The 16654-nt window shown below is 45.5% G+C and overlaps 1 protein-coding gene across 1 annotated transcript in view; it reads left to right on the top strand.

Moving 5' to 3' along the window:
* Positions 1 to 16654, top strand: part of LOC138471917 (ectonucleoside triphosphate diphosphohydrolase 8-like) — a 487786-nt gene that overhangs the window by 348378 nt on the left and 122754 nt on the right. Inside the window, exons 6-7 of the mRNA XM_069609787.1 lie at positions 2434 to 2593; positions 16032 to 16262. Coding sequence (XP_069465888.1) covers positions 2434 to 2593; positions 16032 to 16262 — 391 coding nt within the window. The remainder of the gene's footprint in view (positions 1 to 2433; positions 2594 to 16031; positions 16263 to 16654) is intronic.

Here is a 16654-nt window from a genome sequence, read left to right as displayed (position 1 = left end):
GGAAGGTTATTGTCAAAAGGGGAAACAGATGTGTCGTAGTGGATGCATTTTCTTAAAAGGAAGTACTGGAGTAGAATGGGACTGTGGTGGCAATATCCCATAAAGTCGGGGTGGTCGGCTAGGGTTGTATCACAGGAAAGGGGATACCACATCTCGCCCGAGGGCATTCCTTCCGTGGTCCCCAAGGGCCCCTTGCCTAGGTGATTCTCCCTCGCTTGCCCGCCCGAAGGTCAGGATCCAAGCGCAATGGCCCTGCCGTGGCCACCTGAACAAAGTATCCCATGGGTCTACCAGTGAGAACACCCCGAGGTTTCTCACACTAAGCAAATGGGTTATTAGCCTCAGATGGTATTTGAGTACCCCTCTCTGGCCATGAAGGTGAATGAGTGGGCCTTCCAGAGATAGGAATTTGGCTCGAAAAAAGGACCTCTCTTACCCCAAAAGTGGTACATGTCCCAGAATGCTTTGGGATCATGACCTGGCACCCTTGAGGGCTTGTAGGCGACCTGGCACCTCTGAGGGCTTGTAGCGGCGGAACACTGTGGAGCAGAAATTGAGTGTGAAATCATTTGTGGTCTTTTGCCTATGCATGCAGCAGGAGTAAATTCTTCATAAGAGGCCAGCATGCAAGAAAACAATGCAAATGAACGGGAAGACGGGTCTAGGCTCAGGCTGCAAACCCATGCTGGATCTATCATCGCCTGTTTTCCCAGCACCCTTTATCTGTCATTCTGATTGCTTATCTATTACTGATTGGCTGGTTTAGATTGCAGTCGAGAATACACGGTTATGTGTTCTGATGACTGCTCGTCTCGTATGGCCTTATTTTTCAGTTGCCTTTTATGAGTATAATTTTGATGATTTTGGGTTAGGTACTTTTGGCACATTTGTGAGCACTTTGTTGCCTTTCCCCCCTCCTTTTTTAATTGTTCTTCCCTCTTTCTTGTATTTTGTGGGATTTACCCTCACTGCTGCCTCTCCCTTAATCCTTTGATTTCTAAAATCATACAGCTAAAAGAAGATTATAGGACATCTGAGGTGGATGGTTGTGAGATTGTGACTAAAAAGAAAGTCAAAACCTTGGGGGTTCAATTAGATCTGTTTATAACCATGAATGCCAAGTGAATAGCCTGGTATCTGCCTCAGCGAATTACATTAAGTTGTTAGCGCAAATATGCCCATATATTTCCAAGGCTAACTGTCATACAAAATAGTGCTGTCAGGGTCATAGCTGGCATTAAACAACAAAATCATGTGAATAAGCCTAAACAGGATTTACACTGGTTGATTTTCGCATGTTCGTGATCACTGACAAATAATATATTGGTGTGAGTCCACGTTATCTTTCGGAAGTACTTATAAACAAATCAAACTCCAGAACTCTTTACACAGGTCAATAAGGGCGCATTCCTGGCTGCTGGCCAAAAATCCTGGAACTCTATTCCTCCTGATTGGATAGCGGAGTGCTCCACGGAATTATTTAGAAAGAAATTGAAAACTTTGCTTTTCAGATAGGATTTGTCAGCTTCTCTAAGTACGTTCCTGGACCAATCGGCATTATTCTTGCTAGGATCCTTTGCTTCTGTTCTTTGTTGTTTGTGTTGCGCCCATAAGCCTGCGGTTCATTCAGTGCGCAGTAGAAATTATTAAAGTAAAGTAACTAAGCTGTTTTCCGTTTTTCTTTCTTTGTTTTCATGTCTTTAAAGGGGAATAATGGAACCTTTACCCTCCAATTGTGACACTCATCTTGGTCACCTATCACTAACTCCTAGAACTCTGACTTGTCTCCCCTTGCTCCCTAACCCTAAATGTAGCTCCCCACAACCTAACTATCACAACCCACCCTACCTTCTAAATGTGCTTACCTTTAATTTCCCAAACCTCCTCTTGTCCCCTAAACTTAACCTTAACTGAGCATTCCCTATTTGCCATCAGGGAAATTCACCTTTCTGGTAAGCAGAACAATGTTTTGAAACCTACTTACAATTTCATTAAACAAAAAGTCTTAGGAACCTAATCAAGGAATACAAATCCACGTCCAAACTTTTTCTGGAGTAATTTGGGTTCATGTTCTGATGTGGTAAGAGTATTTAAGAATGTCCCCTCAATGGGGCAGTGCTAGGAGCAGACAAGTGATCTGTTTGTTTCTCTTTAGTGAACACAGCTTTTTCATTTTCACTTAAGATATTATTTCACTTGTGTTTACCATTTCATCCTTGTCACCCCAGATAGCTTTTCAGTTTTGTTTAATGTCCAGGATTGTTGATAAGCTGTTCATTGATTATTTTTCAACATTTTGTATCCTGTTCCTTGGGCAGCATTACATGTGTGACTTGTTTCTGTAAGTGTTGTAAGGCTCTATTGGCTGTTGACAGATGTCACTCAAAAGTAAAGTTATGGTGTCCTCACTTTACAATTGATCCTAATGTTTAGCCTGCAGAATAAATCCAAGGCAACAAGGGTCCTCGAGGAGGTCACCAAGACCATCCAGAAGTATCCCATGGATTTCCAAGGAGCACGGATCCTCACCGGGAACGAGGAGGGGTCCTTGGGATGGATTACGGTCAACTACCTGCTTCAAACATTCATCACGGTCAGTGTCTTGTGAAATGCGATTCACTTTGCACTCTACAACACGTGCCTCTTTTGTGTCTTGAATCCTTTAAGAAGGAGTGTTCTTCTCGTTCCTTATTATATATGTCCTCTTCCTCTGCCCCCTGAACTGGCTTCCTGCTCTTAATGTGTGAACCTGCTTGCAATGGGTGTGTATCTTGACATAAGGGTAGTGAGCACCCATGCTGTGGGACCAGTGGGTGTGGGTGAAGCGACGGGCCTTAGAATAAGAGCCGCCACTCTACAGGGACCAGGTGCATAGATACTGAGGCAGCAGTCAGGAATGCCAGGCCTTGGAGGCCAAAGGGAATGGGCCGCCTGATTACACTGTAGTGGATGTAACTCTTGTGCGAAGACTGGAGACGCTCTAGATACTGCACACAAGACGTGTTAATAATAATAATAATAATATGGCACTTATATAGCGCTACGAACCCTCAGGTATCTGAGGGCTGCTTATTATTACCCACGGTGTGTGGTGCGCATTTATCGACCTCGGAAGGATGAAAGGCTGAGTTTGGCCCCGCCGGGATTCGAACCTGCGCCAGCAGAGCCAGCAGGCTCTGCACAGATGTCAAAGCAAGCGCTCTACTCGCTGTGCCACTTGACCGGCTTGTTGACAACAGGAGCCTAGGGGATGTTTCTGCACACCTCATAGTACGGATCACTCTCACACTAATTAGGCATCTCCAGAGCCCCATTGTTTGTGGGGAGGGGAGGGTTCACCGGTCGGTCATAGGGAGGTCCAATCAGTAACAAACTGTTCCTAGCAGCAAGGCCTAATGCAAAGTGGATGTACACAAAGCACCTCGAAGATGGGGAACTTCTGAGCTTCGCTTACTTAAAAACCATTCCAAGTACTAGGGAGTGATGACGTTTTCCGGTACAGCTGAACGGAAGGGAGCATCTCTCACTAACAAGTCTATCACAAGCACCATGGCCCCCTGCTGTAGGTTTAGTGGCATGTCTCTTCTCTCCCCAAAGACCACCCCAGCACAAAAGCCTAACGCAATGCATCTGCAAACCTCAGAAACAGGGAACAGCTCTCATTAACACACCATACCATCGACAGAACTTAGTGCCATGTGCACTGCTCACCAGAGCTTAAGGCAGTGTGTCTGCGAACCCCAGAAACAGGGAACAGCTCTCATTAACACACCATACCATCGACAGAACTTAGTGCCATGTGCACTGCTCACCAGAGCTTAAGGCAGTGTGTTTGCAAACCCCAGAAGCATGGGAACAGCTCTCATTAACACTCCATAGCATCGCAGAACTTAATGCCATGTGCACTGCTCACCAGAGCTTAAGGCAGTGTGTCTGCAAACCCCGGAAGCATGGGAACAGCTCTCATTAACACTCCATAGCATCGCAGAACTTAATGCCATGTGCACTGCTCACCAGAGCTTAAGGCAGTGTGTCTGCAAACCCCAGAATTGGGGAACATCCCCCATTAAGACATTAGCCTATCAACAGACCTTAATGACATGTGTACTGCTCACCAGAGCCTAATGCAATGTGTCTGAAAACCCCAGAAACAGGGAACAGTTCTCATTAACACACCATCCCATAGACAGAACTTAATGCCATGTGCACTGCTCCCCAGAGCCTAATGCAATGTGTCTGAAAGCCCCAGAAGCAGGGAACAGCTCTCATTAACACACCATCCCATAGACAGAACGTAATGCCATGTACACTGTTCACCAGAATCTAATGAAGGATGTCTTCCAACCGCAGAAGCAGGGAACCACTCCCATTAACACATCCCATTGAGAGTACACATCTCACTAGAGCCTAATGCAGTGTGTCTGCAAAGCCCAGATACGGGGAACAGCGTCTATTAACACACCATCCCTTAGACAGAACTTAATGTCATGTGCACTGCTCATCAGAGGCTAATGTAGGGTGTCTGCAAACCCCAGATGCAAGGAACAGCTCCCATTGACACACCATCCAATCGACAGCCCACCAGAGCTTAATACAGTGTGTATGCAAACCGCAAAAGCAGGGAGGAGCTCTCATTAAATACCATCCCATAGACAGAACTGAATGCCATGTGCACTGCTCACCAGAGGCTAATGAAGGTTGTCTGCAAACCCCAGATGCAGGGAACAGCTCTCATTAACACACCATCCCTTAGACAGAACTTAATGTCATGTGCACTGCTCATCAGAGGCTAATGTAGGGTGTCTGCAAACCCCAGATGCAAGGAACAGCTCCCATTGACAACATCCAATCGACAGCCCACCAGAGCTTAATCCAGTGTGTATGCAAACCGCAAAAGCAGGGAAGAGCTCTCATTAAATACCATCCCATAGACAGAACTGAATGCCTTGTGCACTGTTCACCAGAATCTAATGAAGGCTGTCTTCCAACCGCAGAAGCAGGGAACCGCTCCCATTAACACATCCCACCGACAGGACTTAATGCATGCACACTACTCACCAGAGCCTAATGCAGTGTGTCTGCAGGCCCCAGATGAAGGGGACCGCTCCCATTAACACACCATCCCATAGACAGAACTTAATGCCATGGGCACTGCTCACCAGATCCTAATGACATGCCTGCAAACCCCAGATGCAGGGAGATGCTCCCATTAACAAACCATAGCATCGCAGAACTTAATACCATCTGCACTCTCACCAGAGCCTAATGCAATGTGTCTGCAAACCCCAGAAGCATGGGAACAGCTCTCGTTAACACTCCATAGCATCGCAGAACTTAATGTCATGTCCACTGCTCACCAGAGCTTAAGGCAGTGTGTCTGCAAACCCCAGAATTAGGGAACATCCCCCATTAAGACATTAGCCTATCAACAGACCTTAATGCCGTGTGCACTGCTCACCAGAGCCTAATGCAATGTGTCTGCAAACCCCAGAAACAGTGAACAGCTCTCATTAACACTCCATCCCATCGACAGAACTTAATGCCACGTGCACTCTCACCAGAGCCTAATGCAATGTGTCTGAAAACCCCAGAAACAGGAAACAGCTCTCATTAACACTCCATACCATCGACAGAACTTAATGCCATGTGCGCTCTCACCAGAGCCTAATGCATGTGTCTGAAAACCCCAGAAACAGGGAACAGCTCTCATTAACACACAATCCCATAGACAGAACTTAATGCCATGTGTTTCTGCTCACCGAAGCCTAATGCAATGTGTCTGAAAACCGCAGAAGCAGGGAACAGCTCTCATTAACACACCGCCCCATACACAGAAATTAATGCCATGTGCACTGCTGACCAGAGGCTAATAATGTAGGGTGTCTGCAAACCCCAGAAGCAGGGAACCACTCTCATTAAAACACCATCCCATGGACAGAACTTAATGCCATGTGCACTGCTCACCAGAGCCTAAAAGAAACCCGAATTCATGGATTTTCCCCCATTAAGACACCATCCTATCGACAAAACATCATGCCACGTGCACTTCTCGCCAGAATCTAATGAAGGGTGTCTGAAAACACCCGAAGCAGGGAACAGCTCTCGTGAAACCACCATCCCATAGACAGAACATAATACCTCGTGCTCTGCCCACCAGTGCCTAATGCAAGGTGTCTGAAACCCCCAGAAGCAGGGAACAGCTCTCATTAACACTCCATCCCATAGATATAAAATAATGCCACGTGCTCTGCCCACCAGAGCCTAATGCAAGGTTTCTGCAAACCCCAGAAGCAGGGAACAGCTCTCAATAACACACTATCCCATAGACAGAACTTACTGCCGTGTGCACTGCTCAGCAGAGCCTAATACAAACCCCAGAATTAATGGATTATCCCCCATTAAGACACCATCCTATCGACAAAACATAACGCCACGTGCACTTCTCGCCAGAATCTAATGAAGGGTGTCTGAAACCCCCAGAAGAAGGGAACAGCTCTCATTAACACACCATCCCAAACCAGAACGTAATGCCGCGTGCTCTGCTCAGCAGAGCCTAATGCAAGGTTTCTGCAAACCCCAGAAGCAGGGAACAGCTCTCATTAACACGCCATCCCAAAGATATAAAATAATGCCACGTGCTCTGCCCACCAGAGCCTAATGCAAGGTTTCTGCAAACCCCAGAAGCAGGGAACAGCTCTCAATAACACACCATCCCATAGACAGAAATTAATGCTGTGTGCACTGCCCACCAGAGCCTAATACAAACCCCAGGATTAATGGATTATCCCCCATTAAGACACCATCCTATCGACAAAACATAACGCCACGTGCACTTCTCGCCAGAATCTAATGAAGGGTGTCTGAAACCCCCAGAAGCAGGGAACAGCTCTCATTAACACACCATCCCAAACCAGAACGTAATGCCGCGTGCTCTGCTCAGCAGAGCCTAATGCAAGGTTTCTGCAAACCCCAGAAGCAGGGAACAGCTCTCATTAACACGCCATCCCAAAGATATAAAATAATGCCACGTGCTCTGCCCACCAGAGCCTAATGCAAGGTTTCTGCAAACCCCAGAAGCAGGGAACAGCTCTCAATAACACACCATCCCATAGACAGAAATGAATGCTGTGTGCACTGCCCACCAGAGCCTAATACAAACCCCAGGATTATTGGATTATCCCCCATTAAGACACCATCCTATCGACAAAACATAACGCCACGTGCACTTCTCGCCAGAATCTAATGAAGGGTGTCTGAAACCCCCAGAAGCAGGGAACAGCTCTCATTAACACTCCATCCCATAGATATAAAATAATGCCACGTGCTCTGCCCACCAGAGCCTAATGCAAGGTTTCTGCAAACCCCAGAAGCAGGGAACAGCTCTCAATAACACACCATCCCATAGACAGAACTTAATGCCGTGTGCACTGCTCACCAGAGCCTAATACAAACCCCAGAATTAATGGATTATCCCCCATTAAGACACCATCCTATCGACAAAACATAACGCCACGTGCACTTCTCGCCAGAATCTAATGAAGGGTGTCTGAAACCCCCAGAAGCAGGGAACAGCTCTCATTAACACTCCACCCCATAGATATAAAATAATGCCACGTGCTCTGCCCACCAGAGCCTAATGCAAGGTTTCTGCAAACCCCAGAAGCAGGGAACAGCTCTCATTAACACACCATCCCATAACCAGAACGTAATGCCACGTGCTCTGCCCACCAGAGCCTAATGCAGATTTTCCTACACCTGAGACGCATGGGATTCCTCTTAGTGCTTTAGGGTGTGTGGAACAAAAAACCCACAAATACATGTGCTTGCAACTTGACGAAAGGCTGCTTTTTTAGAGAGGGTTGGGTTCGCTTTTCCAATTGGCATCCTTTGTTTTGCACTGTAACTAAAACGAGCTCTTTGATACAGCTAACACAGTTTATGTTCTAACTCTCCCTTCCTCCTTTAAACACAGTTTCTCGGCCGCTTGACCGCAACACCCTTTCTCCGGATGCTGGCCCAGTCACCACCCGGCCATTTTGGCTCTCTGTGGCCACTCGCCGATTCACTTTCCCATCCTCTGTGTGTTTTCCTCTCTAGGCCTGCCACCTTCATCAGCTTCAACTCTGCACCACGGACCCACAGATGAGCGCATCCTGCCGAAAACATGCCAGTCTACTTAGACATGCTTCTCAGGCTTCAGCGGTCCAATGCCCGGCACACTCCAACCACTGTATTGATACTAACTCAACCTGGTCCTCGCAACTGCACCCGGTTTCTGCCAACACTCAAACCCCCTTCCACCCAACAACTGAGTCCACCCAAACCATGCCTGTGGCCACACTACCCTTTCAAGGTCAAACTGCATGGTACAGTCTGGTTCCACCTTATACTCCGTCCAATGGGCCAGACCGCTAGACCTCCACAGCCTACATGCACATGTTCGAGCCCCATTCCAATCGTCCCCATGATCACGCAATCTTGCGCAAATATACCAGGTATCTGCGGGCCTCTGCAAAACCCCACCCCTCATTCTCAGTGTGATGCCCTCCACTACAGCCTCAACAGGGAAGGAGTGAGTTCCAAACACCCACCGGCACACTCCCAATCGGACCAGACTTTTATCACGGGTAACCACGCCCTTGGCATGTGTCACATGTAACCACGCCCTTGACACATGTCTCCTTATCACGGGTAACCACGCCCTTGGCACGTGTCTCCTTATCACGGGTAACCACGCCCTTAACACGTGTCTCCTTATCACAGGTAACCACGCCCTTAACACGCGTCTCCTTATCACGGGTAACCACGCCCTTAACACGTGTCTCCTTATCACGGGTAACCACGCCCTTGACACGTGTCTCCTTATCACGGGTAACCACGCACTTGACACGTGTCTCCTTATCACGGGTAACCACGCCCTTGACTTGTGTCTCCTGATCACAGGTAACCACGCCCTTAACACGTGTCGCCTTATCGCGGGTAACCACGCACTTAACACGTGTTTCCTTAACGCGGGTAACCACGCACTTGGCACGTGTCTCCTTATCGCGGGTAACCACGCACTTAACACGTGTCTCCTTATCGCGGGTAACCACGAACTTGACACGTGTCTCCTTATCACAGGTAACCACGCCCTTGACACGTGTCTCTTTATCACAGGTAACCACGCCCTTAACACGTGTCTCCTTATCGCGGGTAACCACGCACTTGACACGTGTCTCCTTTTCACTTTCTTGCCCCCTTCTTGGCAGTACCAGCAAGGCCAATCGTCCCCCATCCTCTCAGGTTTATTGAATACCAGGCACACACTTCTGGCTCCCGAATTGCACAGCAGCTCCACAAAACCCCTTCCTCTCGGGACAGTCTCGATTTGCAACACATTTTTCATCACCGTGGTCTTGGCCTCCTCTTAAATTCCTGTTCCATGAAAGTGCTGATGCACTCGAGACCCGCACACACCCGTTGTGCTTAAATACCTGCCCCCTAAACTACATGCAGTGCACTGCAATTCACAGTCGTATTCTTAGCAGGGGGCCTCGTTTGGAATTTGGTTGGAAGCGGTTTAAGAGTAGATTCTTTTAGTGACTTTTAGATCGTTTGCCACTTTCGCCCATTTGCGGGACTGCTGTAGAGCTGTGGGGCTGAGATGTCTGCATTGGTGACTCCATCAAGGGAAGTTGCCAGTCAGGCTCTTAATTGTAATGAGCCTGTAGCCTGTTCTTCTTCCGTCTTGGGGGCGATGGGGAGAGTCGGGTGCAATGCTGGCGGAGGCCCTTATGTCATTCCAGTCCAGAGGTAGCACATGTTTCCTACATCTCACTCCAGTCTGATCAAGTATGCCTTGTGCCTGCGAGGGTAAGAGTTCCTCTTTAGCAAAGAAGCCTAGCACAGGAAACCTGTGTCCATCGCCTCTCACCCTGAGTGCCTTCTCCCACTGCTCTGCCAGCCCCCCTGCAGAAGCAGGGGTGCACTGCTTTTCAGATGGATCACACTTAAGCGAGGTTGCACGTATGCTTGCAGCGCCAGGAACTGCTTATTCTTTGCTTTTTTATTGATGGATTCATTTTTTATTGTCATTCTTTTCTTTTTGTGTGTCTGTGTTTCTGCATCTGTCCAAATATGCATATGGCTGTATTATGTTATCGGTATGTATGTGTCCGATGCAATACTTGTAAACATGGTTCTACGTACATGCATCTCTGTGTTTATATTTGTGTATGTCTATATGTTGTGCTGAGGTGAGTGTGTGTGTGTAAATGAGTCCATGCGTACATCTCGTGTTCATAAGAATGTACATGCACGAATGCATCTGTTTGTGTGCATCCATGTGTACGAACATGCATGGGCACATCTGTGTATTTATGAATTTATGCTTGTACTTACATAATGTATATGTGTATACATGTGTGTGTTTATGTGCGTGTACTGCTCTGTGAATTCGGCATGGTGTGATGGTGTGTAATTGCATGTCTATATGTGTCAATTTCGTTTTATCGCTCAGTCCCTGTACATGTGCAAGGCTCAGACCTTCCAGGATTTTGCGTCATGAAATGGCAAATTTTGCGGCATGAAATGGCAAATTTTGCGGCACAAACCTTTATTTATTGCGGCATTTTTGCGGGACATTTTGTATTAACTGGAGGGTGTAAGATTGCCACATTGCAGGAAATAGGTAGAGTGCAAGGCTAGGAGAGAGCCAGGGTATCATTATTATGTGTCTTTTGTATTAATTTAATAGGAAGAGTCCCAGATGTCTCTGGCTTGGCAGAACAGTGTTTGATTTGGCTACATTTCTGGTTTAATGTTCATGCCTATTTAATAGTATTAACTAAATTGATCATTATCAATTGTAATGCTGAAAATATTCCCCTTCTATGTTCTCCAATCCCCCAAACACCCACACACATCTCACCAACTCTCCATCACAACTTACATTCCTTAACCTCTCACTGTCATACAAATACTCACGTGCTATGTCACACTGTCAAGTCACAATCTGCACTGCCCAGCCCCTGCCACACTCCAAATCATACTCCCAACTCACACCTTACACTCTACAATTCCTCCCTCAATATACAGTCCTTCATTCTTTTGTGCTGCTTCTGCATCTTGCATCTTTTCTCCCATTCTATCACATTCTTCCCTCATCCTTTTTCCCAATCTGCAGCTCACTGCCTCTTTCTGGCCAACCGCTTCCTCTACTTTCTGTACCTCTGCTCGCTCTCAGATTTCTGGCCCACCGCATCACTGCTTCCTCTGCTCTCTTGTGCAGCACTTCCTCCTCTGACCCACTGCTCTTCCTCTGCTTTCTTGCCCATCACTTCACATCTCACCCATCACTCTCCCTCTCTCTCATAGTGTAACCATTTTTTTTATTTTTTTTTTAAATGTAGATTTTGACCCAGTTCCTCAAATGATGGGGCATTTAAAAAAAGAACGGAGGATATGCTATTTTTAGACAACCCATTTTTGGAAATGAGCAGGTCACCTTATTCTCAAAGGTGACCGGCGCATTTCCACAGGCTTGAGCTGTAGCGCAAATTGTGCGCTGGCAGCTGCCTTGAATGGTGTTCTGGGTTGTTTGACCGAAGTGTAATTATTTGCGGCGGAATTGACCGTAGTCAATTTTGCTGCAAATTGATTTGCACTTCAGCCAAACAACCCAAAATGTACCTTTCACCACCACCCGATCCCCTCCCCTACTTAACTGCTTGGTCGCTGCCGCTTCCCCTGCAACCCTGCGGTGCCAGATCCGTCCCTGTAACGCGGGTCGGATCCGTCCCTCTAACGCAGGTCGGATCCGACTCTGCAGGGTCCTTTTTTCGTTATTTTCTTTTTTTTTCTGTCCCTGCCTCCAATTTTGAGGAAAAAGGGGAAAACACTTCTGCAACCACCCTAGACCAAAAATACTAAACAGGGGAGCGGGTGACACCCCCGCAACACATGTTCAGTATTTATAAAAATCGATCGAATAGTACTGGACGTAATTGGTCAAATTGTAACATTCGATAGATTTTTGTCATCAAAATGGGCAGTACTTTGAATAGAATCGCTCTCCTGACAGTGTTCTGCAAGCTCCCAGCGCCTTTCACAGGGACAGGCACTCTAGGTGCCTGCCGCTGTAAAATGTGACCCAAAAAATGCATTTTTATCCTGTTTGAGGAACAGAAATGCAAGCGACTCAGCAGCGGTTCATACCTTAAAAGAAATGCATGACAGGGTCAGGAAAGACCCTGTCATGCAGTGGCAGCCCCACATCCCGTGCGCGTAGGGTTGCCTACAATTTCTGCACATTTAAAAGTGCATCTTGCTTGGAAATGAGGGATGTGCTTTTAAATTGACAGAAACGCCACTTTATTTGATCAAGGAGGTGAAAAAGGCCATCTGAATGGGCGCGCATATAAAATGTGCCCATTCATGTGTCCCTTGTGGATTGGGCTGCAATTTTTGGGGCGCAAGTGATTTAATTTCTTGTGTAAATAAAAAAAAAAAAAAAGTTGAGAACCTGGCACCCTGAGGATTCTTTTTTTCAAAACAGTAATTTTTGCAGATTACTTAAAAAAAAAATAATAAAAAAAAGTAAATTATTTTTTTTTTTTAAAGATGCTGTTTTTGCACAAAACGGCCATTTTTGCAGCATTTTGCGCAAAACGGCCGTTTTCGCGGCATTTTGCGGGATCGCAAAATCGCAATAAGCTGGAGGGTCTGAAGGCTGCCTCATATTATTAGAGGTGAAGACATCGATTTGGGGGGATTCGTCTATAATACTATATTGTCATGTGTTTATAAAATTAGTAGCACCAGTGAGAGGGAGGTCATAAAACCTAGGATGAGGGTGGGCGACTCCAGAATTCAAACCTCCAAGCGTAATAAATACAGTGAAATTAAAGCCTTGAAGAAACTGCCCATTCCCTTTTTCGAATTACAGCTTAGAAAGAAAAAAATTATATTGAAACACAAAAATCTTATCAAATCACTGAGAATGGATCAATATCATGAAGCACATCAATTGATGATGCATAATCTTTGTAAGGGCAGAGATGTTAAATTTTGGGCAACTATTAACTCTATGCTCATGCCTGCAAAAGACAAACTTGACTGGCCGATCCAAGCAGAAGTGTGGAGTGCCTTCTATAAGCAAAAGTTTGCATTACCTGTTTACTTTACAAGGGAACAGGATTTGGATTTAGGTCCCCCCGTGGTGGAAGATTGTGGGTGGGATTTAGAGGATATCAAATGGGCCATTAATAAACTCAAACCTTCTAGAGCACCAGGCCCGGATGGCATTCTCCCCTTTGTCATAAAGACATCCCCTGGAATATGGGCTGATTTGCTCAAACCTATATTTGATGATATTTTTAAATACCATACTATTCCTAAAACCTGGGCCCAGAGTATTATTGTCCCTATATTTAAAAAAGGGGACGTTCTTAACCCTCAGAATTATAGACCTATAGCCCTTTTAGATGCAGCTAGTAAGGTCTTTGGCATTCTACTTTTAAGGGACATCAATAAATTTACTAGAAGGAATGCCTGCTTCAGTAAATTTCAGGTTGGCTTTAGAGAAGGCTTGGGAACAGACCTGAACGGAAATATTTTGGCTCATTTAAGAGATACAGTCCATCAAACTAAAATGGGCGAAGTCTATATGGCATCCTTGGACCTCTCTAACGCTTTTGACGAGGTCATTAGAGATAGACTGTGGACCAAAATGTTAGCAATGAATTTTCCACGTAAGACTGTTCAACTCTTGGCTCTTTTACATAGAAATACCTCTGTCAGGGTGCGCTTATCCTACGAAGGTTCCCTTTCTGATGCCATAGAGACTGAGGTGGGGGTTAAGCAGGGCTGTTCACTTGCACCCACGCTCTTCAACCTGTACGTCAGCGATGTGGAGGATATATGGCGGGGTCCTTCCATCGCTCCCGTTAGGATGGGTAGTTTGGCTATTGAGTGGATGGCCTTTGCGGATGATTTCATTCTTTTTGATCGTACCCCACGGGGTCTTCGGAGAAGGATGGATATTTTCTATCAATATGCTTTGATGAATAATCTTTCCCCCAATGCATCGAAATCTCGAACGATTGTAATCTCTAAGAAGAGAGTTGTCAAATCTTATGTCTGGAATATGGGGGACAATCTGGTGGAACAGGTGCAGGCCATAACATACTTAGGCTATAATTTTTCTAACAATTCTAGCCTAAAGAGGTGGAAATTAAGCCTTGCAGAAAAAGCGTCTAAATTAAAGACTCAAATGAAATTTTTGAGTGTTCGAGTATGTAAATTTTCGCTCCTACCCATTAGACGTTTCTACCTTGCTAAATGTGAGCCGGTTCTTTTATATGGTCTGGATATTTGCACCAAGGATATGAGTTCCTATTTAAATGTGGTTCAGGGGAAATTATGGAAGGAAGTAATGGGCCTTTCCATGGCAATCCCCAATGCCATTATCCGGCACGAACTATGTCTAGTCTCACTCAAAGCCAGATATTTGTGGAGACAGCTTTCCTTTTTTAGAAAATGAATGATCCTTGTATAAATACCCTGTATGAGTTGTTGAATAGGGTGATTAAATCTGGGTCAGTCCAATCAATTAGGGGATTCAGCGACAGAATGAATGCTCTGTTATATATTTTAGGCTCTAGTTTAGACGACTTGGTGCAACGACCCGGCCTAGTTAAGAAACTGTTATTCAAGGCGGATTGGGTGGATACAGTCAAGGAAATAGAGTCCTATGCAACCTATAAGGAATATGCTAAATTTGTACATGCAAGGGAATGTATCCCCCTTTATTTACTTAGATTCCCCTGTTATAGGGCGAGAACTACATTTATGCGTTTTAGACTTAACCAGATGCCGACCCTAGAAAGAATTCATTATTGGATACATAAAGAAAAGGTGCTTAATTATATTTTACCTAGCCTTACATGTCGTTTTTGTGGAGAAACTGACATGTTAGAAACTCTTAAGCACCTCGTCTTAACATGTGTCCATTTTGGGTCGAAAAGAGCTCTATACCTCACCGATAGATTTGATGAGGATTTAGAAATGTCGAAAAATCTGTTCTGGAGTCGCTGTATGTGGGGTGTTAATATCTCCCTAACTCTCGCTTTGAATTTATTTCTTCAAAATATAACGGAGGAATTGGAAGAAAAAAATAAAGAATTAATTCTGTAGGTACCTATAGGGTAAAAAACGGGTAATGATATTAACAAGGCATATAACTTCTATGTAATTTGATTTTAGGGCTGAGAAGGAATCTTTTAAGAATTTTGTAAAATGCTGACGTCTTAGATGTTTTAGATGAAATTTCTTTCTCTGTTTCTTTTTTTGTATGGTATGATAACTTTTACCTAGCCTTACATGTCGTTTTTGTGGAGAAACTGACATGTTAGAAACTCTTAAGCACCTCGTCTTAACATGTGTCCATTTTGGGTCGAAAAGAGCTATATACCTCACCGATAGATTTGATGAGGATTTAGAAATGTCGAAAAATCTGTTCTGGAGTCGCTGTATGTGGGGTGTTAATATCTCCCTAACTCTCGCTTTGAATTTATTTCTTCAAAATATAACGGAGGAATTGGAAGCCAAAAATAAAGAATTAATTGTGTAGGTACCTATAGGGTAAAAAACGGGTAATGATATTAACAAGGCATATAACTTCTATGTAATTTGATTTTAGGGCTGAGAAGGAATCTTTTAAGAATTTTGTAAAATGCTGACGTCTTAGATGTTTTAGATGAAATTTCTTTCTCTGTTTCCTTTTTTTTGTATGGTTTGATAACTTTGTCTCCATCTTATATATCAGTGTTTTTTTTATATGCTTATGTATTGGTTGTATGAAAGGTATAAATGTGTTTTTCTTTTGTGCTATATGTTGTATAAGGTTTTATGCAAACTAATAATACAACAATAAAAAAAAAAAAAAACAACATGTGCTTTTCTTCTTGTGCATATTGTGTGTGCATGCTAACATTTCCATGTGTTTGTCTACCCCCCCTGTTTCCGCATGGTATATGCCTGGACATCAGTATTCCTTCAGAGGGCAATGGATCCACCCAGACCCCGGCGTGATCCTGGGAGCGCTGGACCTCGGAGGGGCTTCCACCCAGATAACCTTTTACCCTACAGCCAATATCACAGACAAGAGCACCGAGATGTCCTTCCGCCTCTACGGCTTCAACTACGAGGTGTACACGCACAGCTACCTCTGCTTCGGAAAAGACCAGGCCCTGAAGCTGCTGCTGGTGAAGGTCATCCAGGTTCGTAATGTAGGAGGCAGGCTCATCCGGGTGCGTAACGTGGGAGGCAGGCTCATCCAGGTGCGTAATGTGGGAGGCAGGCTCATCCAGGTGCGTACGTGGGAGGCAGCAGGCTCATCCAGGTGCATAACGTGGGAGGCAGCAGGCTAATCCAGGTGCCTAACGTGGGAGGCAGGCACATCGAGGTGTGTAATGTGGGAGACAGCAGGCTCATCCGGGTGCATAATGTGGGAGGCAGCAGGCTCATCCAGGTGCGTAACGTGGGAGGCAGCAGGCTCTTCCAGCTGCGTCACGTGGGAGGCAGCAAGCTCATCCAGGTGCATCACGTGGGAGGCAGGCTCATCCAGGTGCGTAACGTGGGAGGCAGGCTCATCCATGTGTGTCACATGGGA

This window comes from Ambystoma mexicanum, chromosome 8 (genome assembly GCF_040938575.1).
Source record: "Ambystoma mexicanum isolate Mex_15411 chromosome 8, UKY_AmexF1_1, whole genome shotgun sequence".
In the NCBI taxonomy this organism is placed as follows: Eukaryota; Metazoa; Chordata; class Amphibia; order Caudata; family Ambystomatidae; genus Ambystoma; species Ambystoma mexicanum.
Note: the sequence above shows the minus strand (reverse complement) of the source record. Positions and strands in the feature narration are given on the sequence as shown.